Source organism: Triturus cristatus, chromosome 5_1 (assembly GCF_964204655.1).
Source record: "Triturus cristatus chromosome 5_1, aTriCri1.1, whole genome shotgun sequence".
Taxonomy (NCBI): domain Eukaryota; kingdom Metazoa; phylum Chordata; class Amphibia; order Caudata; family Salamandridae; genus Triturus; species Triturus cristatus.
This window is the reverse complement of record NC_140587.1, coordinates 669,452,012-669,479,931: the sequence shown is the minus strand read 5'-3', so window position 1 is coordinate 669,479,931 and position 27,920 is coordinate 669,452,012. Positions and strand designations below refer to the sequence as shown.

Below are 27,920 nucleotides of genomic sequence, written 5' to 3'. Positions count from 1 at the left end.
CTACAAATAATTACATTATTATTATTACTATTACAGATATATTCATTTTGCAACTTAGATGTAGTTTATTGGTCTGCAATTGCAAATTTTGTTGCCTATTTGCAGAGTTAAATGCATCTGTCTGTAGAGTGGTAACATTACTCCGAATGAAGTGCTAAACCACACAGAATCAAAATACATCGAGTTTTAGAATTTATACCACACAAGTAAAATAAATGTTTAACATACAGAAACAGGACACCTATTGAATAATAAAAATAATACATAAAAAAAGGAGGATTTCAATGAATAGAGGTTGAAATGTGATGCTCATTTAATCCTGTTAAAATGAGACAATTATTTGGAACGGTTTGCTTGATATGCAAAATATAACCTCTGGAGGCTGGGCCTTTGAAATGTTGTGGTTACAGTTGAAAGACTGGACAGTCCACTTTCTTACACTCATTACATTTGGAAAATATGGAGATACAAGGAACTCGTACAACAAAATTCAGATTTACAATTTAGAAATTAGATTATTAAATCTGGTCTTTGGAAACACTTCTAGTATTTCACCATTACCCATTTCCCTTGATTATCTTTTTAGTCAGTGATAGACCTGAAATGCCCCTATTCACTTTATAGTACATAGGGGCTTATCAGTCTCTCTAATCTGCACTCCATGGAAAATTTAGTCAGTTGATCTGTTTGTGATCATTTGACCACTTTCATGCTCTCCCTTCATCTTTGGGTGGCTCTTTGTTTTCTACAAGTTTATGGTCATCTCTTTGGTGTGTACTACGTTATTAACCAATATGTCATGTGTCACATCATTTTTGTTGCTGGTTATTCATGAGATGTCTAGCTGTGCAAATACACTACACTCACAAATATGCTGAGTCTGTACTGATTATCAACCAGCAGGAAAAAGAGCTGGTTGGCCTGGTTGAATTATTAGATAGGATCTAAAATTAAACATAATATTGACCCATATAGTAAGTAATAATCAGCAAAGCTTTTGTTTGATAATGAATAGCTGAAGCAATAGCTTGAGACACAGCCCTGAATTTGGCAACCTAGTCATTTTTAGACCCAATCTGTTAATTGACAGATTAACTCAGAGCATTAAAGACTCATGTATTTTCAGTGCCAGGTACCGAATCAGAATCTCTCTCTTCTCCATTCTTGGTGTGAAAATCACATCTATTTACATAAGCAATTGGCATGCCTCAGCACAACAAATGGTTATATTCATTGTTTGGCAATAATTCACATGCATCCGTCGTCCATTAAATATATAAATATATATATTCAACCAAAACACCCTCGGTTTGGAAACGCACTCCTCAGCAGATTGTAAAACACAGCCAGCTTTTTATTCGTGGAGGTTTCATCTGGCCTGAAGCGTTTCGGAGCATAGCTCCTTGTTCAAAGGCTGCCATGATGTTCGCAGTTGTGCTGAAAGGCATATTTCTCTGCATAAAGTTCTCCTTAAGTAGGTTCAAAGTAAGTAAACTTGTTTGGCTTGCTGGGAAATGTAGTGCATTTCAGTAATTAATTTGTAGTAGAGTCTGTGTAACATCGTGCAATAAGCAATAGTACATTACCCTTTAGTGGGCAACCAACTCGTAAAAAGCAGTATTTAAACCACTCTGCTGTTCCACAATGAAGTGTCGCATTTTCAGGATCTCGTGGCCCCCATTCATCATCTCGGGGTGGTGCAGTTCTCATGGCTGAGCTGCGGTCAATTTTATATTCAACCAAAATGCCCTCCTTTTGAAACCGTACTCCACAGCATATTGTAATAAACAGCCAGCTTTTCAGCACAACTGCGAACAAAAAAGCTTCAGAAATTCACCTTAAACCATAGTGAATGTGCAGTTATGACTATGAACTAAAAGTAAAAAACAGAGAATTACAAGTTAAGGGTAGGAGCCCAAAACCTGCACAAGAGCCATGCAAACCATAACTCGCAACCCAATGTAATGCTTATGCATATAATTACCAACACATAATAAAACCAATTAACAAAACTACATTCATAATTGTCTGTCAAAATGGTGAGGGTAATGTGACATGTAATCTCATCTATAAGGTAATTTACAACATTTGCAGTTACATAACTTTAAATAAGGGTAAGGCCATGGGCAATTGCATCTGGGGTGCAAGTTATGGTTTGCATGGCTGTTGTATGAGTTATGGATTGTGACCCTAACCATAATGTACACATCTATGTGGTTGTTGGTTTTAAACGGAACCATAATTGGTATTTATCTGTGGTTTTAAGTGAATTTCTCTGTTTTTTTTATAACCACTACTTCATATGATGGTTTGGGAGAAGGGCCTGACCATTAACCGGGCATTCCATTTCACAACACTGCGCTCAGCCAAAGACCATGTGCTGTGGCTATGTGCTAACTGGTGGATTTGGTGTGGCACCCGCTGCTGATTAGGCCATACATCCCATCCCAGCTGGCCATATGCAACAGTGGTTGACTTCATAAGAGAAGGCGTACTGCACCTGGCAACAGGATAGTCTCTTTATTCAACCCCCGTGTGCATGCCAAAGGCTTTGCACCCAAGGTGCTGACTGCATTAGAAGTTGGAGGATAACTTGGCCACAGGCCTTGAGGCCAACCCTTGTTACACACAGCTAATGTATGTTTAACTCTAAAATACATCAGACATTCCTTGACAAATCAAAGTGAAGGTATGAATACAATTTTAGTTAAAACATTTAAATTCTTATTTATAGCGTGCAATGCACCCATGAATCACCCTCTAATGCATTTCTTATTCTCTCACGCATGATGTTACAGATGACATCACAGATTTAATCATCAATGACATCACTAGTGACATCACACAATCTTAATTATAAATGTCTTTGGTTAGGTGATATGTGACGGAATAATGCTTGCCGAATCAAATCCTTTTTTAACACTGTCAATATCACGCATGCATCTTTAGTACGCTTACCTTTTATACAAATTTACCAGGCATGTTTCTTTACCACGCATGCCTTTACAACGAAAATTTGGTTGTAAAGGCATGCTTGGTAGAGACTTATGGTCAGTACAAATAATTATTTAAAATGTATTAGTTTGTGTAATTTTGTAAGTATTATAAAGGCTTTGTGATGTGTACCTCTACTCCGTATTCTGCCTCAGTTTCTGCCCAGTGACTGGACGCGTGGTTCTGCCTAGCGGCTGTAAGGGATTAAATTGAAAAATTTGGCCAGGAACAGTATCCCCCCCCCCCCCCTCCCCTTGGGAGTGATCATGCCGAGGAATCCTGTTTTGATTTTGGAGAAGATGCATAAAGTAAGGGCACGCCTCTGGGAGGAAGGAATTCTCTGAGACTCAGGGTCAGAGAAGAAGGCACTGACCAGAGTTCAAGAGAAAGTCTGTCTGATTTTGGGAGCAATAAACTGAAAGGCTAGCAAATGCAAAAAAGTCACAACGTAATGCAAGTGCTCCTGAGAGGCAAACGCGTCACTGACAGAGTGGTAGTCAGCACACGCAACACAAAGTGCGGTAACACAACAGCAAACGTGACGCTGCCTGAGAGTGGTGGTCAGCTCGCGCAACACAAATAGTAATACCTGCAGTTATTAAAATTAGAGCCAACGGTAATAATAACTTAATGGCATTTGCCTATACCATTCATGTCTTTACAATGGGATTTTTGCTGTAAAGGCATGTGTCGTGTATGCATATTCATTGTAAAATACTGTGTGATAAAGGCTTGCGTCGTAAAGATGCATTCATAGTAAAGCCTTCTTTGTAAAGGCATGCGTGAATTAGTCGATGTTGTAAAGGCGGTTTCCAATTAAATATACAGTGGATCGGTTAGTGCTTATTTGCATATGTATCTTTAAACCTAAAACACCACATCAATAACTAATCTGCTGTTATTGGTTTTTGTTACCTCACCATCTTCCAAGCAATGTGGCCAGCCCTGGTGTGGGCATAGCTCACTGTGAACGACATTTGACCTAGTTCATCAGACATTGGCTGCTTTATGCCCTTTGGCAAGGAGCTGCACTGCACCTCTCTGAGTCCTTAACTCTGGGTGCCGGGCCTAGCCAATCCGTGTCAGGCAAACTGGATCAGAAAGGCTGTCCGAATCAGACATTGAATAAGTCGGTTGGAAACTAGGTCCATAGACCCGTTCAATTCGGCTCCGACTGGCTCCGTTTCTCTGAATGCGGATCGGAACAGAGTTGGAAAGACTGAACGGTGGAATTGCATCGTAATCGTTGGTCGGTCAGAAATGTTTCCGAGTCGGTTGGAAACATGGGTTCCGAAACGGATTCAGACAAACCGAATGCCGTTCGAAGCCTTTCGGACCGACATCGTAATGAGGCCCTAAATGTGTGAGGTCATAAGAAGTGCACTGAAAGCAAAGCTGTGTATATTGGGAAGGGCTACCATAGGAATCTTGGTGCGGAGCTTGGCGAAAGGGCATTTGAAGATGGGGTTTGTCAAACATGGTAGGTTGGGCTAAAGCCTTTTGAAGGCCAGGCTCCGTGGCCTACCCAGGGAATTTCTGTTTTTTTGCTGATATAGTCTGTACAACTTTAAAAGAGAAGTTAAGGTTAGGATTGGTAACAAGTAGCATACGTTTATAAAAATTCTGAACAGACAGTTATGGTTATGAATTAAGCCTAAAATACATCTAAAATACCTCAGTTATGGTTCTCAGCAGACCATAATTCGCACAACAGCAATGCAAACCATTATTTCACACCAAATGTTATGCTTTATATAGGTTTTGTTTGTTATGAATTCTGTGAGGATAGACATTGTTTATGTGATACTATTTAATAACACTAGGTTTATAGTCATCTTATAGATAGTGTTACTGCCAATATGATAAGTAACCTCAACTGTAACACCATTTAGGTCAATATGTAATTGCATCTGTCACATCAAGGGTGAGGTCCAGCCGCGGCCCGTGGAGGGAGTTCCGTGGGGCAGAAAGGTGGGGAGGGGCAGGGTGGGGGGTATTAAAAACCGGAACATGGATAATTGGAGGTAAGTAAACAAATAAATAAAACGAATTTCGTAGCACGCGCTGCATCGCAAAATCCAGGGACATCGGCCTCTCCTCTTTCAAGACTAGACTAGCAGCTTCAACGTTACAGAAAAGGAGGGCTTTCAGGCGCATCATGATGCATCTCTGATACAGCAAAATCCCATACTTGTGGGGGCATCCATTCCGCCTCATGTTTCACCTAACTAACTGAGGGACCATGTTGGGTTTTGCCAAAGAGGCCCGTCAACTGTTGAATATCCAGGGGGACTCCACGGCAAGCCCGCCTTCGACTGCTGGGTCTGGCAGAGAGCGGTAAACAGGGATCTGGAAGACAATCAACTCTAGCTATGGTCTACGGATCTGGGCGCAGCCGTGATGAGCCAAAGAGAGACAGGATGTCCTGGCAACCTTGGGAGATTGTTCCACGGGCCCGGTGTGAGCTTCCCCGCGAGAGTGCCCGAGTTTACAGTCGCCCCATGAACATGAGGTCAAAACGGTATTCTTAGGTCTGTACAATCAGGTCGGGGCCTGGAGGGAGTGGGGCAGTTTGAAGATCCGGAACTCTTCCACCCCCCTTCCCGTGGGTATACACGCCCATGACATTTACAATATTTGTTGTGATATGTTGTTAGTTTGTTGTATTAAGTTGGGGTTATTATTTAGTTTATGTCCCCCCTTAGACACTCCTGCACATCCCACCAACTCTCTATGGTATCCCATCAGGGGCCAAGTCGGTCCGACTCAAAGAAACAGACTGACAGCAAGCACCCCTGTGATTTGCTGTGCAACACACTGGGTCATTAACTGTCATCAAATTAATCTAGTCTCTGAAGATCCTGACTCTGAACATAAAAGGATTGAACAGCCCCATTCAAAGTCGTGCCATTCGGTCATATTTAGAACACTCCGGCGTCCACATATGCCTCCTCCAGGAGACGCATCACTTACCCGGGGACACACACAGACTCCGATCTCGGGCTTTTCCGCAACAGCTCTTTTTCTCTTTATCTATAAAGAAAGCAGGAGTAGCTATCCACATCTCAAACACCTTCCCCGGTAAGCTCTGGCCCAAACAGGTGGAACTAAAAGGAAGGTTGCTGGCTTATTCCTTTTACTTAGACTCCCAAACACTAACAATAAGATCGGTTTATGCCCACAACGAAGGCCAAGAGGAGTATCTGTCGAGGTTAGTGCACAGAATCAGCACTACCCAAGACAGGGTAATCCTGATGGGAGGAGACCTAAACGTAGCTTTTGACAACACCCTAGATAGATCAGCCCAAAGACAAGGACAGACTCAGAAGAGGGAAAACAGTTGCTTACTGACGCAGGCCTATTCGATATATGGAGAGACAAACACCCCATATCTCAGGAATACACCTTTTATTCACACTCCCATAAAACCTATGTGAGGATTGACTATATTTTAGGCAAGGTGAGCTTAAAATCCTACATCAAATAAATAGATATATTGCCACGCACACTCTCAGACCACTCAGCGGTCATCCTAGCCCTTTCCTTGCCATGGGCCCAGACCTCCTCCCAGACTTGGCATCTCCAAGTTGCATTGCTGCATCGCCCAAAGGTTGTCCAGCATATCTCAAAAGCTCTGCAGGACTAACTGGAAATAAATGATACCCCTGAAACCCCCATAGCCTCCCTCAGGGATGCACTAAAAGTAGTGGTTAGAAGAGAATTCATAGCAATCGCGGCTGCAGATAAGCCCCGCAGGGAGAATAAAGCACTCCTGACGCACCAGACACTAGAACTAGAACGCATACACCAGAGAACTGAGCGCCCAGAGTATGGAGACAACTTGAAGCTACGCGCTCTCAGCTGGCAGCACTAGATATTGATAGGGCAGAGTATGCAGCGCTCAGACTCCGACACACTTTTTACACAGGTGGGGACAGAGCGGGGAGGTTATTGGCTCACAGATTAAGGACACAGACAATCATCTAGTATCACCTCCATAATCTGCATATAAAATAAGTGTATGTGACAGAAAATCCTCAGACCTCCCTCCCGGCCATTCTGTCTGAGTTGGAGCAATTCTCCCGAGCAACAGGTTTCAAAATTAATGTTCATAAGACACAAGCCCTCAGTCTCACTCTCAAACCCTCTACACTAAATGATCTGAGGAAAGCATATCCCATCCAGTGGGCCCCAGCAGTGATCCCCTATCGAGGGATACAACTCTCTTCATCCTTACTTGGCACTATAACATTAAATTATTCCACTTTACTTCGCCACATCTGGGAAGACCTTCGCCGATGGCGACCACACTCACTCTCTTGGCTTGGCCGGATAGTGGCTATTAAAATGTCCATACTGCCAAAGATTCTATTCCTCTTTCAGACCCTTCCATAGGAACCACCCCCGGGTGTGATCCGTACACTTCAGCAAGAACTGGAATCCTTTGGGCGGAAAAGAGACCCCGTATGTGGCAAGATCTTAGTTACATACCCCCGGGAGAGGGTGGTCTTGGGATCCCAAATCTCCAGGACTACTATTGGGTGACCCAGATTGGGTGCGACCACTCCACAAACACTTTAGAGTCTGAAAAGCATTGGCTTTTTATGGACACGGCCCTGGCTAGGCGGCAGCTGTGGCAGATTCCTTTCCTACCAAAATCAGCTAGGCCTAAGAACCTTTACCTTTCGCTAGTGACGCGAGTCCCCCTAAGGCATGGGATAGAATAGTGGAGAAAAGAGCTCTCACCACCTTCCCGTCTCCCTTGACTCCCATCGTGGAGAACCTTCTTTCTCCCATGGGATGGATGCGAGGACCTTCCCATGGTGGACAAGAGAGGGTAGCAGATCGATTAGATGCCTTTTTGATGAGAAGGGCCAGCTTTCTTTCGAAAATCTCCGAGATGAACCGGGTTTCACCAAAACAGAACGGTTCCGTTACCAGCAAATAAGACACTGGGTCATACACTCTAGTAACCGCCTGCAGGCGCAGCACCACCTTACTGCATTCGAGAAATGGCTGTTATCCAAATTTAATGACCCCCATCTTATTTCACAGATCTATTGACTAATAAGACGAGCCCCAACACCTCATAAGACAAGTCAAAATAGATGGGAATTAGAATTCAAACGTACACTTACTAAGCGTGAATGGGAGGACATATTACACACAGTGTGTTTGGCTCTGTAATATGTTTCCAGTGTAGAGACCGCAACTAAAATAGCAATGTATTGGTATTTTACTCCTCACAGACTCCCCAGAGGCAACACAACAAAAGAACCCCTGTGCTGGCGCGAATGCGGATCACCTGGCACCTTGACACATATTGTGGGACTGTCCCCAGCTAACTCCCTATTGGGCGCAGGTACTTAAGGATCCTGATTTGACGCAGAATTGCCCTGGTTACCAGCATACATTCTCCTAGGCTTACTGAAAGCTCTCACGTTCCTTCTTAAGTCGCGCAGAGGACGTCAAGTAGCACTGGCCTTGCGGCGGCCCTCCAAAATATTCTCGCATATTGGGGAATGAACTGCTTGCCCACTCAAACGGGATGGCTGCATCTTTCCCTCACCCTTGTCAACCAGAGCGCTTCGTTTCCTGCTATTTGGAAAACTTTTTTAGCACCACTTTCCTCTGAATTTAGAGAACTCACCTGCCCCAAATATTTTTGACTTTTGCGCTTCACAGACCACACGCAGACTGCTCCCTAGGATGCGATATGGTGGGTTTCGTCACTTAGTGGATGGGGAGTGGGGGGGAGGGAGGAGGGCAGGGACATAGGGGAGAAGGGAGGATGTTGGGGTTGTTGATTAGAAAAGTTGTATTGCTTCTCCTACATTGTGGGATGTCAAAAAGCATATTTCCATTAATATCAATTTTTTGTCTGTCGAAATCATATGACCCAATAAAGAAATTTAAAAATAAAATTAAAATACAAAACTTTGGGCCCGATTTGGATGTTGGGCAGAAAGCCATCTGAGAGTCTGTCATATGCTTTCTGCCCGACATGCAGGGTTTCCCTCCAATCACAGTATTATGATGGCTGCGGTCGGAGGTAAACCTGCAGGGGGATTCCGTTCCTCTTCTGATGGGTTCAAAGAGCCTGTCGAAAGAGGAGCAGTATTGTAATCCCTTGAATGACGGTGGATCCTCAGGATTATGATGTCGGTTTCTGACCGCCTTTCCATGTCGGCAAAGCTGACTTGGAAAGGCTGTTGGAAAGTGACTTTGGGGGCCCCTAGCAGTGCTCCCAACCCCCTAACCCTCTGCTATAGGGCACCTTTTACTCCCACCGCACAAGCTTCCATTGAAAAATGGATGTGTGCAACCGCCCTTTGGAGGGTCACATTCTAATCCTGCGGTCAGAACCGTCGACCTATGGTCGTGTGGTTCCAAACCGTAAACTTTGTCAGGTGGACTCAAGTCTACTAGACATCATAATGAGGCCCTATAGTCTCAAAATTATAACAAGTAATAAATACAATAATATTTACATTTTTAAAAAAATACAATTAACATATACAATAATAAAAACAATAAAAAATTACCTATTAAATTTGTTGAAATATAGGGTAGAAAGTTACTTAAGCAATAACAAAGTGCACAACACCTGTCTAAAACTCTTTATTGAAATATTATATACACGTTAAATTAAATATCAGTTAAAATATTAATATTTATTCCTAAAATATATGTCGTTAATTACCACCCCACTCTTTATCCACACAAATAAATCAACCCACACAAATATATATTTAAAAATGATTTCCTTCATTTTCATAATTAAATCTGTTAAACATGTATTAATAATGAAGTAATAGTGGGAAGTTACTTAAATAATAAGCTATTTACTCCTACATATTCACCAACTGAATATAAAAAATAATCTATTTACATAATTTACACTATTATAAATTAACTTTATTTAGTTTAATTAATTTCTTACACATCCTTTACACATACAAAAATACCCCCCAAAAAACATTTTAATATATTACACAATTTACATAATTCATTTTTAATTCTTTACATGAAAAGTAATTATCAAAATATTAATTGTTAAATAATTCTCATGCAGTTATGTCCCACCCTATACCCCTAAAAAACCAATTAACATAATTAGTTGTCAAATAAATATTTAATCTGAAGAATTAATTACTTAATAAAAATGTATTTACTTCCCACACTGTACCCCTATAAACTCCACAGCCTACACCTAAAATGTAACTTAATTGTGCAATGATTTTATTTATCAATTAAATAATTTATATGAAAACTAATTATTAACATAATTAAATTACTTCCCACCCTGTACACCTATAAACCCAAATAAAACAGTACAAATAAATAAATGTAGTATATTTTTGCGATTTTATTTAATTGAATAACTAAAATGTAACAATATTTAAAAAAACAATTATACACAAAATATACAACACAAATTTAAATTATATACTAAAATGCATAACAATAATTTAAAAACAATATTATTAACAACTATATTTCGGTAAATGATAGTAATGACTTCGATATTACTTACCTTAAATTAATATTCTTGACAACGATATTCTTGCAGACGATATTTCCATATCACAATATTTGGGACACAATATTTTGGTAACAAGATATTTTTGTTTTAATATTTGGCTGAATACTGGGGAAAATCTCTTCAGTGGTTTTTGCTGTACCAAAGAGGAACATTCCGTATGGGAGCTAAAACTGGAAACGCTTTTGTTTCTGCCCTTCACTCCTTTCCCCGATGGATCTGCACATCAGGGATGAGACCCATTTCTTGCAGATTTGTCAGATTGTGCCAATGTTATAGTTAAACTGAAAATTCCATTGAAAATGGGTTTCTGGTTTGTTCATAAGTACAGAGTCACTGTATATGTATACTAGATAGATCGATTTTGTCAGAGAAAGGCATGTTTGTAATAATTTATTCCATAATTTGGCTTTTTCAAAAGACTTTCAAAAATGCTAAATACTTAGCAAAACACACTGAAAATTGAGAAAGCATTTTATTCTGCTATCAACATTGTATTATCATATATTTCTTTATTCAACATTGTGTTTCGTTTTCCATTTTCAGATTTATTGGGTTGGCCCAATAATAGGAGCAGTGCTTGCTGGTGTCTCTTACGAGTACGTCTATTGCCCAGATATTGAACTTAAGCAGCAGTTAAAAGATGCCTTTAGCAAGGCGACCCAGAAAACACGTGTGAAATACCAGGATGTGGATGACAACCAGAGCCAAGCAGATCATGACGACTTGATCCTCAAACCTGGCACAGTTAATGTCATTGACCCTTACAGGGGCAAGGACAGGAAGGCGAAGGACACCGATAGCGAGATACTGTCTACTGTGTGAACAATAGAGCGACTTATTCCTTGAAAAAGAGACTTAACATAAAAACATTTTACTTCACTCTCTAAATTCAGTGACTACAATGGATTTCTATTTTACGTCAGTATCAGCCTGGCAGCATTATCATGGAGATAAACATTTATCTCACTGAACTGACAAAGTTATTAGTGAGCAAGAGTTCATGTTGAGTACCGCCAGTCATGATGAGGGAAAGCAGGTCAAATCGAAGTCTCAGAGATGGCAATGCTGTATGCGTTAGTCACTATTCATTGACAGATACATTTGTATTTTCATACATCTAACTAGTATAACAGTAAACACTATACTTATCAAACATATCAGTCTCAAAGTAGTATTTCACCCAGAGAATCTTCTACATATGCTGTAAGACCATGGGCAGAGGAAATTAATGATTGGTGGTAATGTGGGAAATGTGTTTGGGTTAGAAAACATTTCAGGAACTGCCATTCGTCATGACATCTCTTGAATAAGATGGGGGTTGCATTAAATAAAGTTTGTATTTAGGTCACAGGTGATCAGGCGCTTGAAAATCATACTTGCTGGCTGAATAAGAGTGATTTTCTCGATTATAGTGATGTTCGCCGATCAGGTTTTAAATTTAGAATATTGTATTCAAACTTACATTAAAAAATAAATGTTTTGATACTAAATGGCTGTTAGAAATTTCTCTTTACCACATCTAAACATTGTAGCTGAAGAATGTGGCACTACACCTAACACTATGCTAATAGGATATCACTCAAATCTGAAAACTGTTCAGTCAATAAAATGAATGCAACAAAACGTGTACAGAAATTTGAACAAGATTACTTGGCGTTGACAATTCTTAACCAATAGAATAAACACACACGCACGCACTTCAGTACCTTTAAGTGTCGTGGAGTTTACATTCCAAACATATGTATGAGTCAATAGGCAGTGTATTTGGGATGACAAATTTGCATAGCCACCTTTTCAAGGGCAGATGGAGATTTCAGGAGTTTTACCTTCAACATTAACAATTATTTTTTTACATTTTGTTATAGAATGTGTGTTCCTAACAGAGGCATCCTTGTATAATGAATAAAAATACAAACTTTACGTCCCCTCAGCTACACTGCATTGGTGCGTTCATTTTAACGGTTATATTCATGTTTTGGGGATGTAAAGAGTGCAACAGCTAGTCACATCGCGTACCAGCGCTATAGGGGGGCACACATTGTTGGAATCGTGGAATGTAAAATGCAGAACTGAAAGCCAGGTTTTGAGGAGGTTTTTTTTGTTTTTTAAAGCAGAAATGTCCTCAGCAACCCGCTACTGCTGTGGATGGGAGTTCCAGTCTTTGGCGGCAATGTAAGAGAAGGAGCTGCTACCCCTTCTTTTCCTTCCAAACTTGGGGACCATCACCAAAAGATATTACTTTCATCATCATCTGCTTTATTCGGGGTTTTTTTTACCATAAAAAGCACAAAAAAACAATGCATAGGATACAGAATAAATGTGTGAACTACTACAGAGACATTCAAATGAATCTAAAATCCACACAATTTTTTTTAATTTTTTTTTAACAATACCAAATTTTATGCTAATAACATGATGTTAGAAACATTAAGACAGATAAGAACACTTTATCCAGTAAATGCATCCCACGGTTCATATTCAGACTACTACAAAAGATTACAAAAGAAGCATTTGTTAGAGAATAAGAGGCCTAAGGACAAGATTAGGACTCGCTATTTCCTTGTGCCATGCCAGAGGTGGCCATGATCTTGGCTCTTATGGCCCAGCTACATTAAATATATTTAGCAACAGCACAGACTACCACCTCTCTTGTTTCTGTGCACAGGAGTCTGAGGACCTGAAGATAGTGACCACCCCCTAACTGACTATATAAAGGAATAATCCAGCAGAGCCTAGGCCTGGCATATCCAGGATGAAAAAAAGATCAAATGTGAAACTAACTCTTCTGCCTGATGGCAGACAGGGCAGATGGTACTTCTACTAGTGTTACATTTTCATTTGTCAGAAAACGTAAGTAGAGGCAAAGTGACATATCTTACCTTGAAAAAAAACTTTCTGGCAGCTGAATTTATCAAGTGATCAAGAAAAGGTTGGCATGCTCCGTACAGTTTAATATGAATGACATTGCAAGAGAGCCATGGTTAACATTTCTAATCTCCTGTTCCCATTTTGCCCTCATAAAGGTTTCCTTTAGAATGTCCTTGGTAGAATGAGTTGGTAGGCCTTCGTTAGGCCAAAGATCCCAAAGTCCTAACTCATAGTGTGAATTTCTTATATAGTTTATCCACGTGATCTTGTGGGAGTGATCCAATTTCACAATCTTGAGGAAAGCTTTATTGTCATTAGCGAGGGCCGAAGTCTTGTTTACTCTTATACAGTACAGCAATTGTGTCCGCTGTACCTTGAAGACTACAGGCAAGACACCTAAGGGTAAAAAGGGTGTACTCTTTGGGAGATCTACCAGAGCTCTAATAAAATTATTATCCAATTCGCTCAACTTGGCGAAGCATGAATGGCCCCACAGCTCCGCCCCATACAGTGCCCTACCTTCAGCCTAGGCTCTATACATTTTTAAGGCAGGGGAGATGTGCCTACATTTAGAAGATCCACATAGACTTAGAACCGCAGCAGCTTGTTGTGTTAGTTTCAAGGAGCTGTTTTGTACCTGGGAAGACCAGGACATATTCCTAGTCAATGTTATACCCAGGTAGTTGAACTCATTTACACTATCCAAGGGTTTTCCCTCTAACATTATAGAACCCCTGTGGGATCCGCTTGGGCTAATGGAAATAAATGTTGTTTATTGATGGTTAATCACCAACCTACGCTCATTAGAAAATGACAGAAACTTGTCTACCAAGGTTTGCAAGCCTACAGTGGTTTTGCATATAAGTAAAGTATCATCTGCAAACAGTAGCAGTGTTATCTTACTACCAATCAACCTAGGAGAATCATTGGGACTGTTTTCTAGTTGAATTACCATGTCCTTTAGATATAGTAAAAACAAAGTAGTCGCAAGTATGCATCCTTGGCGGATGCCCTTGTGCACTCTTATCTGATCGGTGACTTTGCCTCTATGCCCCCAGCAAACTTAGGCATACGTATCCTGGTGGAGTCGAATGGGTATGTTGAACAAGTCTAAAGGGATCTTGTTGTTTTTCAGAACCTCCCATAACTTGGAGCAGTAGTAGGTAGGGTGGCAGCACCAGGGCGAATCTTACATCTTGAACCTATAGCGGCCACTATTCCATGTATTTTTTTTGGGCCACAATTAGCCACCTTATTCCCTCCCAAAACTGTCTCAACCTCCTCAATTAAAGAATCCATGTCCTCTAGGGTGTTCAGGGCCTGGGGATAGTCAGCTGGGGCTTTGGAGGCAACATTCTGACTTTTATTTGTCTTGCCAGGTAGGGCATCAGTAGCTTTGCATTTCCCAATTTTAGAGTTTCCACCCGTTGTTAGGCCAGAGATGCCAGCTATGGGTGACCTTAATAATGCAACAGAGGAATGAGGCAAAAATGTAACTTCACCAAAGTGTTCGAAATGGCAACTGAAAAAAGCAAGCATAGAGCTCCAACCCCTTTTTGCTGCCTTATGACATTTGTCTTGCGTGTGGGGTGCTATAACAGATGCTTGCAGCATGATGCTCCCAGATCTCTAGACCGTAGTTTGAAAAAGCAAGGTCACATTTGAATGCAAGACCTGGGAAGAAAAGTTCATAAGGATAACACCCAATTTATGGAGTAATGAGGCTCCTAATCACCTCGGCCGCTGTCAGCTACCATCTAGAGTAATTACACTAAAGTTCACCCAAATGTCAGACTGGGGATAAAAAATAAAAATAAAAAAATTCGCAAGCTTCGAGTGCTTCAGGGGTGTTTCAGAGCCAGCCCCCTTCACCTCAACAACTTACTGAGCAACCTTTAACAGGTCACATAATGTAGCAATTAAATAAGATAATGAAAATAGAGTTGTGGTCGTCTTACCTGAGGCCAGCTGCAAATGACAAAGGATGTGGCCTTGCCCAGTCTCCTGTTGCAGACGGGAGCAGGACGGGCTCGTACTTTGCCCAGGCTTAGCCCAGGCACAACCTACGCTACAAGAGGACAGGGAGCACTTTTCAGTGCATGGCTGGCCCCACCCCCTCTGCAGCGTCACTCCACAGCCAGCCTCCAGGAACTGCTGGTGTTGGAGGATGAAGTCCCATGTAGTGTGTGAGGGCCCAGGAACCCCAAAATGAAGTGGTGTCAGCCAGTATGTCCAAACCTATTACTTTTTGTATATGAATGTGTTGTTACTTGTAACGTTGCTTCCCATCCTTTCCATTAGCTATCTGTTTCCTGCTACTCAGCCAGTATGAATGTGATGTATATGGAATGCTGGAATGCTTGATGAGGTAGTGGAATTCTGGAGTGCCTGGTGGTGTGGTTGACAGAGAGACAGTTGGGGTGTGTGGGCTGAGCAGCAGGGATGCTGCTCCTGGTGGGGCTGAACTCATAGCCTACTTACCATCCTGTAACTAAGCTTAGTAAACCTTTTACCTACAACTTATTTCATAGCTACCTTTGCACTTCCTTTGGATTGTAACAGAATGCACCAACTCCTGGTAGGGGAGGCCAAATGTATCATGCGCTTGATAAATATAAACAGCAATTGCATGCCACTTGCTTCCATTTTTGGTGAACTGATCCAGCAAACTTGAGCATCTATTGGCACAGGGACCACATGCAGCCCCAGAATTCATGCATAGATTCTGTTCTCTAATTCACTGTTTCGACCTAGAGACAGTCTATATTAATGGGTTTAGTCAAGCTAATGCGACCTGCTACTGTGTGCTAATCTTACTCTCAGAAGTGTGGGGTAGTCTCTTGGCGCTCCAAGTACCGCTGCTGCTTAAAATAGCAATATTCTGTAACAAACAAGGGAATTTTTAGGCCATTTTAAGTTTCATTAATGTGGACTGCCTCAGGTATAAAACAGACACTAAAGAGAAGTGTCCCACCTAGCCAAAGGCTATCAGACAAAGGAAATATCTGAATTTCTCTAAAATAAGGTATTCTTCACGATAGGGCCAATTCAAATACTTCACCTTGTGGTACATTTAGTAGTATTACTCATACTACAAAATGCTATTCATAACCTAAATGCAGAGACCACCAACTTCTCCTCACCTATCTATTCTATGTGGAGATCTTCTCCATGTTGGCGTATACATGTATGGAGATCTCCAATTTAATAGTAAATATGAGTGGACCTGTGGGAGTGACTGGAAAATGGGGAATACTTTCTACTAAATGGTAAGAGGTTAGGGTGGGGTAAGGAGGGTGTGGTAATGAAGTCCTTGGCCGAGATATTGTTTAAAGTAGATTTATTGAGTTGAAGTTAAAAGTTGTGAAGATCCTGTAGAACAGCCCCACCACTGCTCAGCCCATCTTCAACTGTCATTCACACCAACCACCCAAGCATTCCAAACATGTCTATCAAACCAACATTCCATAGAGAACACACACACTGCCTGAGCAGCTAGGAACCAGGTACATAGGAAAAGTGTAAACACAACAGCAAGATACTACATATCTTCTGACCTTACAATTGAAAATTAAATAAACCATACCAAAAGAAAAGAACTATGCACAGCAATGTACAAAAGTAGAAAATAGTCCAGAACCCAGGGATGCAAGGTAAACACCACATCACGAGATGGAACAAAGACTAAACAAAGGAGGAAAGAAAATGAATAGATACAGACGAAATATCACACATCCTCACCTTTAATATTAAAAACAAATCGAAATGATTCAAGATCATTAATCTCACTTGAACAAAGTGAGATTACACGCGAAACAAACTGATGAAAGAAGCATCCAACCATGCACTGTAAAGCAGGGCAAAGCACTGTGAAAAGAACCCCCGGGAGACACCCCCCCCCCCCCCCAGAACTCTATCACTATGGGTGAACTGAGCCCCATGAATAGACTCCTCATGTAAGGAACAACAACGAAAACTGTGAAGAATGGACTGAAACCCAACTTTCCACCCCTCACGTAAGGGACAAAACTTGCCAAAATGGGATTGGGACCCATAATACAAACAAAGATAGATGGGACTAAAACCCATTAAGTCACCTCTCCTGTAAGGGTAAAATGACTGATCAAAACCTCCCTCATGTAAGGTTTAAAATTAAAAAAGCCACACCTCATGTAAAGGTCATGTGACTTACTGCGTAAAAATGGGACCATAGCCCATTACCTGCGTAAAAGGGAGATACATCCCTTAGGCCACCCCTACTGAAAGGAACAAGTGACTTACCTCATGCAGGACAGGGTGACTTATACACGATACATCAAACAAAAGAATAAAACAACGTGCAGCACAGGGTGACTCACTCAATAAAACGTAGAGTATAAGCAAGAAATGGGTAACAATCACCACCCACAATGACACTGGAAACTCCCTAATGTAAGGTGTAACCTAAGCTTCAACACCAAGCATAAAAATGAACATGCACATTTAGGTGTGACGGAAAAAAAAAAGTCATTTATAAAATAAGAAGGAGACTTGGCAGGGTAACTACTACGCCGGTGAGCGAGATCTCAACCGAAAGATACTAGTCTTGGCACACCTTGTTGTATCGAAAATATAACAAAATGTGCCACTCTTTGCTGGAATCAATTTTGAATCTGTTACAACCTGTTGTCAGAGACCCTCACAAGAATGTCCCTTGGAACTCTTCACCAGCAGCCAGCTTCACTCAACAAAAATGTCGCTTGGAACTCGCTCCCCCACACTGATTACCACAGTGGTGAACCAGGTTGGCAGCACAATAATACAACAGCAGCCGCACACACCCTTGACTTACTGCACGGATGGAGCTTTTCACATTGTTTGACAGCTCAGCAACATCCATTTGAGACGATTAACAAAGTCCTAAAGCAAATCCAGTCACAAGTATAAAAAGGGTGGCCACAAAACACTGTACAATACCACAGTAGTAATAGTTTTTATTTGCATAGTTAATTAAAACCATTGCAATACAAACATTAAAAATTGCATCTACATGCAAAAACATTGTCACTACAAACATTAAAATTACGTTGAAATGCAGAACAGTATAACCCCACTCACAATTTTTCCTTTCAATTTAAAATCATAAAATCTCACTTTTTTAGACGACCATAATTAGAAATAAATATAGTTTGTATTGTGATATTATCTAAAAGACAATTAAGAATCAAATCTTGGAATTTTTGTTTCCACTGCCTTCATAAACTTCACAAGACTACAGTTCAACTGAGGATCATGGGGTGCGAAGCAGGCAAGAACTGCCTGTCTTCGTGAGCGTATTCCTCGTTGGTTAAAATGGAATTTTAGCCGTTGCTTTCGTTCTTCCAACAGTTTGTCACAGGAACACAACAAATGCGGCATGTCCTCGGGCTCCGTACCACATAAGCGACAGAGGGCGCCCGCCTTGTCCTTTAACCATTGTGGGAAATGCCAGATACAGGGTAACAGGCCCAACCTATACTTAAAACATTTCATTTTGGTTGTTTTCGAACAGCCCAAATCGAGGTAGCTCTGCGGTGCCTGTGTGGAATAAGAGTTCAGGATCATCCAGCCGTGTGACCTTTTCGCGAGGGATGTCTTGTCTTCAACCCATGAGAGATGTTTAATTGTTTTTCTAACCAGTTTTTTTTAAGAATTATATGACTTGTGGGGGTATCCGAAAGCTGATATAATTCGCCAGGCTCCTTTGAGATACTTAACTGCTTGGGACAAAATGCGATAAACAAAACAAGGAACCTTAAATGACTATCTATGGATGGAATTAGAACAACACCCAGCCTCACCAGCCGCTATGTACGCCCCCTGTCTTGCCAGGAGCTGTTTGTAGCCTAATTTGAGCCGGTGAGGTTTGTTTGGGCAGGCTAAAAATAATCCTATACGCAGTTGTGACTGTATTGTCCAAAATCTTGGCATCTCTGCCTCTCTGTACTTTGCTCCTGTAAGTTATTGTTGGCAGCAGTTTAGCTCGTATTACTTGTGTCAGAGGCAGGAGAGACGGGCCTGTGAGTTTACTGTTTAGTGCTTTTAAAGCGATAGCTGAGGCAAGGCCTTTACCTCTAATATTGGATTGCTGAACAGTAAACTGGCCGCTGTTGTCGATTTTTACTCCTAGATATTTGTATACTGACATGTTCTCAATAAGAGTATTATTCCAAAACCAAGTGTATGACTTTTTCCTTTTCTTACTGATTGTTATTGTCTGTGTTTTCTCCAGGTTGTCAGTTCATTTGCATCCGAATATCCCTGTGTAGCATTCACAAGATGTTGTAGCACTACTTTTGTATGGCTAATTAAGACTATATCGTCCGCATAGAGAAGACACAGTAATAATAGCCCTCCTAATTTTGGTGCATGGGAGTTACAGCTATACGTCTTGACAGGAGTGAATCGTGTCCCAACTTTATCTGGATCCACGCCTCTGAGTGCAAGTTGATCAGCAGGTCTAACAGTGGCCTTGGTATTCCCCCCCCCCCCTCTCTTCAATTTGGACCATAAGATGTTCCCGTATAAATGATCGAAAGCAGCCTTATAATCTATAAAACAAAAGTGAATCGGCATTTTAGTAGTTTTAGCCTTATCTATTAACATGCCCATGGTTAAGATGTTGGTGGTTGTCCCCACCGATTTAGCAAAGCCGGTCTGGTTGACCAGAATTCGGGATTTCTCTGTGGCCCAGGCTTGCAGTTCTTCCAAAAGTGTACCTGCAAAATCTTTTGCCTCGTTATCCATAAGGGCAACCAATCGATAGTTTTGAGGAAGAGACTTGTCCTCAGATTTAAAAATGGGAGAAATGATGGAGCCCTTCCAATGTATTAAAATGTTTTATTTCCAAAAATAGTGGCTCGAGCGCTGCAGCCCATTCATTTTCTTCTTGTTTATAAAGGATGGGCGGAATTCCGTTAGGGCCTAGCGCCCCCTCTTTTCTTCCCTTTTTAATTTGTCGCCTAATCATTTTTTGTAAACTTGTCACTCCTTCATTTGTGGTTGGTATAAGACCTTCTTGATTGCCGGTGCTCCTATTCAGTGTCAGTGATTTATTGTTGACAGAATTTCTTATCACATTGTCAGTTCCTGTCTCCAGGTAAAAATTTCTATCCTGATTAAAATGATTCCTAAGGTGGCTTGCCCATACTTCTTCTGTGATGTTAGAGGAAATTCATCTGTGCACAAGTCTTATAAAGTGGCTTATGGTTTTCCAAAAACTTGCACCATTGCACCATCACTCCGTTTGGTGTCCGCGTGTAGTTTTGCCCACATGTCCTCCACAGATCTGATGGCTTTCCATTTTATTTTTTTCAGCAATGCCCTCGATTTCTGTGAAAGATCAAGTTTTACTATATCCATAGGATTATACCGCAATTGTCTCATTGTGTGATAGATGGATTTTTTTATGCACCTGATCCTCTCTTTACGCTCTCGCGTAAAGTGTCATGCTACTGCGGCCTAGTCGCATTTGTGGCTTAGGTCTTGTAGAGTAAACTGCCATAGTTGTAGCAAAATGCTCCCATTTCTCAACTTCGCTAGATCCAGGTCTAGCGTGGAAAAGCTGCTTAGCGTTTTCTAGCATGGTTCCATCGGTTGCTGCTGAGTACTTAATCCTTTTATAGTTGATAGTATAAACTGACTCGTTAGGCACCGAGGATGGCTCAAATTTAGGCTTAATGATATTGAGAGCAATTTCTTGGGGGCTGTGGTGGCGGTCGGCTTTTTCCCCTATCCGAAATGAAACCATTTGTTGAAATAAGGGTAATGAAATAAAGGTATGATCCATTGATGTATTGCTTCTAGTCGAGTGAAATGTAGTAGCTGGGGGGGTTGTCTTCAGTAAATCTTCCATTTAATGCTCTAATGTTGAAGAGCTCGAGGTCCTCTAATGTCTGCTTGTCTAATTTGGTCTGTTTGAATATTTGTAACTGCCCTTGGAGTGGTATATCCCAGGCTGAATTTTGAATTAAGTTCTCGTCATCTGTCGAGATTCCCATAAGTTTGAGATTAAAGTCCCCGGTGATCACAAGATCGGTTGATGGTATTTCCCGTATGCACTCCTCCAAGAATATACATAATTCTTTTGCTGCCTTCGATTTCCTTTTTGGGTGGACATAGGCATTGATCAAGGTGAGATTAATTCCCCCTGTGCCCGTTTCTGGTTGCGAGATGAAAAATGTTACTGCCATTGACTCGGAGGAAGTTGGACCAACTTCTTTGACCACATGGGCCCTTGTGGTTGAAACATAGGTTACAAGACCACATTGAAGATGACCATATTTCACCATCCTTGTTGCACCAGTAGAAAAACGCAAGAATCCATTTGCTTGCCATGTTTCTCGAAATGCCAAAATATCAAACGATCTTATATAGCTAATAAAGTCTGGATCAGACATTTTGGAGGCCAGGCCATTAACATTCTATGAGCATATTCTTAAGTGATTATGCTCACTCGATCTTAAATGTGAGCCTGTTTGTCAATTTTCATGGATGTTTATTGTTCTGGCAGTCCATCTTAGATCGCTTAATCCTGTTAGAGGTGATGCGCCATCTTGGGTACTTCTAATAATGCTAAGATGTTGTATATTTCTTACTCCACTTATCCCCACTGCTCCTCTAAGTATCGATTTTCCGTGCCTGTTTACAGAAGCCTGCGCTCCCTCTGATGCTACTGGAATTAATAATTCTGGGTATCTTGGTTTTGTATAAGGAGTTATTGTTATCCCCCAGTTTTTGAATGCCTCTGTAAGTATTTTGTGTGCAATTAATGATGTTGTCCATGTTGCTTTAGTTTTTTCACCGCTTGATCCGCCATCGGCTGTGAATTCGATTGAAGCCAGATCCGCAGTTGTCACATCTTCCAGGGAGGGATTGTGAGATAGCAGCCATAAGATGTTGCCTCTATTCAGTATGTCATGCCTGCCTTTTGATTATAGTCCGGACTGAGTCATCTAGTGTTAGTTACGCTCCTTAAATCTTCTGGGCTCCTGGTCTTTATATTGGTTTGGCTCATTTGTGTGGATTCATGTCCTTTTATTACTGACAATGTTGCCCGATTTGTGGAAAATGCTACTTCATCCCTCTCTTTTTGACAAATTGTTTGTTGTCCTCTTAGGTTAAACCTTTGGCCATCCTCTCCGTGCCAGGGGGCATCTAGTGTGGTTCCCAATTCTTTTACAGGTGCATGTATTTCATCTCTCTGGTTCGTCCTTATATGTATGGATGAAGTCACTTGTGTAATAGAAGCCAGTTCACTGTCAGTTATCGCTTTTAGATTCCTCCTGGTCATTTTTACTGGCATCTTAGGCAGTATATGTTGGTCGTGCTCATTCTCGGGCCTGGTTACCGATGTGCGTTCACCAATTGTTGTTTTATTGACGATAGAACAGATCGTGGTGTCGCTCTTTTGTAATAGGTTCTGCCCAATTTCAGATTGTGTTTTTCCTTTTTTAGTTGATTCAGGAGTCAAGCTGTTCCCTTCCTGATGCGAGACTTCTACTGCATCATTCTTAGTATTCCCAAGGACTTGCGTTTTCTCATTTGCTCCCTTCACTCTGTTGATGGACTGCTTTGTTGTTTTTGCAGTTACTATATTTCGTTCAGGGGTCCCTACTAAGCTTATATCATTTCTGGACTTAAGTTCGCTTTGTACTGATGGCGATGACGTCCCAAAAAGTCACTTGAATCCTTCATGGTTTAGAGTTGTTTTTTGAATTCGGCCTTTCAGTTTTTTTGCTCGCCTTTGTTTTGCGTTCATTTGTTTATCTACATTATCCTCCAGTGAGGATTCAGGCATTTGGCCATCTGATGTTTTAATTTCTCTGGCCTCTAGTTCTTTAATCGTATGAGCCTGAGCTTCCTTTGTCCCGAGGCATCCCTTTTTGTTAGCTTTAATTGGTAATATGTTTGTCGGATCACATGTTTAATTTTCCATTGGTCCCTCAAGAGATTGTTTATCTGGGCCCTGCGTGGACTTTTTAATTTGAGTGCACAAGTCATTCAGCATTGGTGGGAGTGAGGCTGGGAGTGAGGCTAATTGATCAATAATTGGACCACATCCACAACTTAAAATTACACCTTGCGAATGGTCGTACTTATTTTGTAGAAGTGTGTATAATGTACCCAACTTCCCTTCGATGGCAACCACAAAGACAGCCAAGGTGTCTAATAGCGTCAGTTGGGTGTTCATTTTGTCGGATTGGTAATGGAGGGCCTCTACCAAGAGTTGTATTGTTTTTAGCAAACTAGGCCAAGCACTTTCCTGATTTGTATTAATTAGTGATCCCTCCTGGCTTACTGGATTTATTGTCACATTTCGGTCTCCTTGCATTCCCCCCTATATGTTGTTCTTGTTTACATTCAGTTGTCATTCTCGAGGTATTCACAGTAGGCCTACTACTGCACTTATCCTGGGAATAGGCGGCCATGAGATCTTCCCACTCTTCCTTTCCCAGGTATGAAGAGACTTCTGTCATTTCTACTGAATCAATTGCTGGCATATACTCTTTTTCTCCCACCCCCCACCTTTAGTGTTGTATTATAAACTGTTGCTTGTTCGTTCTGATGAAGAAATAAAGTTGGGGCTGCCAGAGAAATTTCTATTCCTCTCCGTTTCTCCCTTGCCCTTGTTTGGTTAACTTTGTTATTCGTCGAGTGCGATTTTGCCTCTGGGCTTCGCAGATCGTTGGTACATCAATTGTGCCACAGTTACCAATAATATTTTTGTTTTGGGTTGGTGCACTGGCACCAACTGTACCATCGAGGTTTGTTTGCTTTTCTTCTAGATCCTCTCCAGACGTTTCTTGTTCGTCCATTGATCTGTGTACTTGGATCAAATCAGTGTCAATTGTAAGTTCCTTGCCGGTGGTAATAGTATCATATGTCGTCCGAGTTTTATTACATTGTGGAGTTGATGTTACTTGTAATGAGCTGATGGCTGTCATAATAGTAGTGCTAGGACTGCTCTTTTTGTGAGTAATTCCCTGCGCACCAGTAAATTGTAACAGTTGTAATGGCTGTACTGGCTGAAGTGGTGATGGAAGGCCCGGTACTTCTCACACGCTTGAAAGAAGAGTGTCCCCTGCATTCTTTAAAAAGCAAAATTTCGTGTAGATTTTTGGTTGGAACGAGGTTTGGCAGTTTTTTGGTTTATTGATTGTTTCCAAAATTGAAGGCTGCCTGCTCTTTTGTATCCCTGAAATATTTACATTTGTAGTTATTTAAATTAGGAAACCGTCCTTCTGTGTTGCAGGCCTGGTTTTGGGTGGTGGTTCATCCCTTGAGCATCTTAGAGGTTCGCTTTCGCTTCTTTGTACCCCCTTAAACCATTATGCTTCCTCGGACCCGACCTGACCTCATGTTACTCTTTGGTCCAACTCTATCCAACTATATTGTTCTCCGACAGTTGGTATCTGGTACTAAATTTGGGTTGGATTTGGAGAACGGCCACGTCAGACTTGACAAACTTTACAGCCTCACCGGTCCCTTGTTGCAGACACAGCTACAGTTGGTTGTCTCTTATGTAGCGTGATGCTGCTACTGCTTCTCCCACTCGCGATTTCCGGTCACCGCACTCACCAGTTTACTGCGGTGCCAAGAAGGGGTCTATGACTGTAGCTTAACTTGTGGCAGTTGTTTCCTAACAATTGATTGGCTGGACATTCTGCAATATGCACTATGCATTATTCTGCTCTATCCTGCTGCCTCAGCTTCTGCAGCGTCTACTGTTTGCTGTATGCCAAGTGCTAGATGCTGGGTGGTGAAAAGGCAAGGCAAGGTAAGGCGCAGGTATTGCAGTTGTTTTCAGAGTGGACCCCAGCTCTCTCTGCTCACCTCTGCTTTCCACTGCCCTCCTCAGTGCACACCTCCGCTGGAACCTTTGGCCTTTGGCTCACGCACACTCTCCTAGGTGGCTCTCGTGGCTTCCCCTCGCTTCCTCTCGCTGCGGGGGAATTGCGGCTCCCACCCTAGCCGCTCCAGCTGCTTCAGGTCACACCGCCGCCTGCCTCCTCTGTGAGGGCACTCTCCTGCCGCTGCAGCTGCGGGGAATACTTGAGGGCTTTTAGAGCTCCTGCTCCCTCTTCCCACCGCCGTCGCCGCCAGGCTCCCCCTGCCTGTCAGCAAGGTCCAAATCCAAATCGGCAGCCCTTAAGCGGCAAACCGCGGACACCACCAGCGTGGGAAGCCACAGTAGAGCCCCAGCTTGAGCGGCGCCCAATGTATCTCTGATGGCAATGGCAGCGGCTGAGCACCGTAAGTAGAAGTGAGCTGCAGGACCGGAGCGCGGTAGCCTCCTAGAGCCTTGCTCTCACTTGATCGCTCGCACGTCTGGCGAACCACAAAGCCCAGCAACATTACCACAGGGTTCCTTTTCAACAAAATGAAGAGCGGATCAACAGTGTGCCGGGATATTGATACGTGCCTGTCTGCATTGACACTCCGTACTTCTTTACCTGCACTGCTAACAGTTGGCAGCATGTGATACAAAACATGCTGGGGAATACAGAACACTCCTTAGCCCCTGATCTTGTGGGCTGCCTTGAAACCCAAGATAGCAGCACACAGTTGTGATGTTCGCAGGGTGGCTAGAGACGTGTCCGTGCCACACAGCGTCCCACAGCAGCTCGGAGAGCTGCAAAGCAACACATACGTCGTAGGAGAGTCTCCACACGACTCCATAGAACAGGTAAGCCGGCATGCGCTAAAAACAACTCGTGCCTCCGTTTTGAAACCACACAACAGAGGTTTCACTGCCAATACTCCAGAGAGGTCTCATGTGAAAAAACAAGTCAGAGACCAAAATTGTCTCACCTCAGCGGTCTCGCTTTGGCCGCCGGTATCAAGGCCGATTTCCAAATGAGTGCCACACCATTCCACATAGCTGTTACTTAATCTAGACGGCATAGGAACATGGCTTTCATGTCGCAAATCCTGACCCAAGTGTGAGATGACGCCTTCCCCAAATAAAAGGCAGAGAAAAGTGATGACAGAGTGTGCAGAGATTACCCATATTAGGCACACGCTAAAGGTGGTTGATGAAGAGGTTGAATGCCAGAGTTGATCAGCTTGATACTGGTTGAGCAGTGTCGTGTCACATGACAAAACACTGTAGCCATAGATGAGAATGTACCGGACATCAGAATGGTGCTTAGAATCACACAAGTTGTCGCTGGAGATGTTGGTGATCACGGCACGCCTAGCCTGGGGCTGTCTGATGTGAAGGACACTGGTGGGGCTGCGAGGCGTGCTTCTCCAGTTTCTCTTATTTCCTGTGAACATATGTGCTTTTGTTTGAAGAGCGTCTTGGTTTCTTCTGTACACAAGTTTTTTTTTGTAAAATCTCCATCCAAAAATTGTACTTTACACTGACTCCACTTTTGTGAACAACTTCCTCCAGCAAAACTACTTTGCGCGGTTTGTCTGATCCCTTTTGAACCATTTCCTTCTGTAAATGTACACGGTGCTATCTGCCTAACTGTGAATGTCATCCTCTTGTAAATCGGCTTTGCGCTGTAAGCATCTGTAGTTACTGTACGCTCCTTCATTTCTGTATCTTTTTCTAAGAGCAAGGTCCAAGTAAAATCCAATTGTAAGCAATGGGTTAGTCCCCAAGTCATTGCCAAAAATATGTGGCAATGAAGTCCGTGGCCAAGATGTCGTTTCAAGTAGATTTGAGTTGAAGTTACAAGCTGTGAAGATTATGTACAACAGCTCCACCAGGAGCAGCCTTTCTGCTGCTCAGCCTATCTTCAACTGTCATATGCAAAAACAACAGTTTATGAACATAATGCAGAACAAGGTCATACATTCACCCCAGTACAGAGAACTGGGCCTAAATCCATCGTTTGTTTGCTCACCATGCATTCCAGTTTGAACCAAGCCATATGCAAATCAGTCTCTACCCTGTGCCTCCTGGGAACAGTCCAGCCCAAACTGCCAAGCCAGGTACTCCCTGGACTGGAAACCAGCATCCTAGGACCAGTTTCAGGGTTTCACCCCTCTCCAGCCAGGATAGCTTGATTCCAGTGGCCATCCATCCAAAAGCAACTGGTCGTCCCCAAAATTTTTGGTTTCCAAGCCTGATGGGTCTGTTAGATTTTATATAGACTTCCGGGCGGTGAACAAGGTTTCCAAATGTGATGCTTACCCTCTACCCTAAATCGACGAGCTGATATATTTTGCCTCCCCGAGCTTCTCTATCACCACCATCGACCTGACAAAGGGGTATTGGCAAGTTCCTTTGAGACCAGAGGATCAGGAAAATACCGCGTTTGCTACTCCTGATGGTCTTTTCGAATTTACCGTTTGGTTTGCATGGGGCCCCAGCTACTTTTCAAAGGCTGATGAATGAAGTATTAAAAGAGCATCATGCCTATTCCTCAGCCTATTTAGAAGATATTGTGGGTTTTAGTCCTACCTGGGAATCACATTTACGACCGCTTGAGACCATCCTGGCAGAATTAAAGAAAGGCCATTTACACGTCAATGCAAA

The 27,920-nt window shown here is 42.1% G+C and overlaps 1 protein-coding gene and 1 long non-coding RNA gene across 3 annotated transcripts in view; one reads left to right on the top strand and one right to left on the bottom strand.

The window, feature by feature from the left end:
* LOC146831354 (aquaporin-4-like) overlaps positions 1-12,422 on the top strand; it is a 175,231-nt gene extending 162,809 nt beyond the window's left edge. For both annotated transcript variants that reach the window (XM_085604140.1, XM_085604139.1), the window contains one exon: positions 11,084-12,422. In XM_085604140.1, the coding sequence (XP_085460266.1) occupies positions 11,084-11,362 (279 nt within the window). In that variant the 3' untranslated portion in view covers positions 11,363-12,422. The remainder of the gene's footprint in view (positions 1-11,083) is intronic.
* The window catches only part of LOC146831353 (uncharacterized), a 262,046-nt gene that overhangs the window by 113,213 nt on the left and 120,913 nt on the right, over positions 1-27,920 (bottom strand). The window lies entirely within an intron of this gene.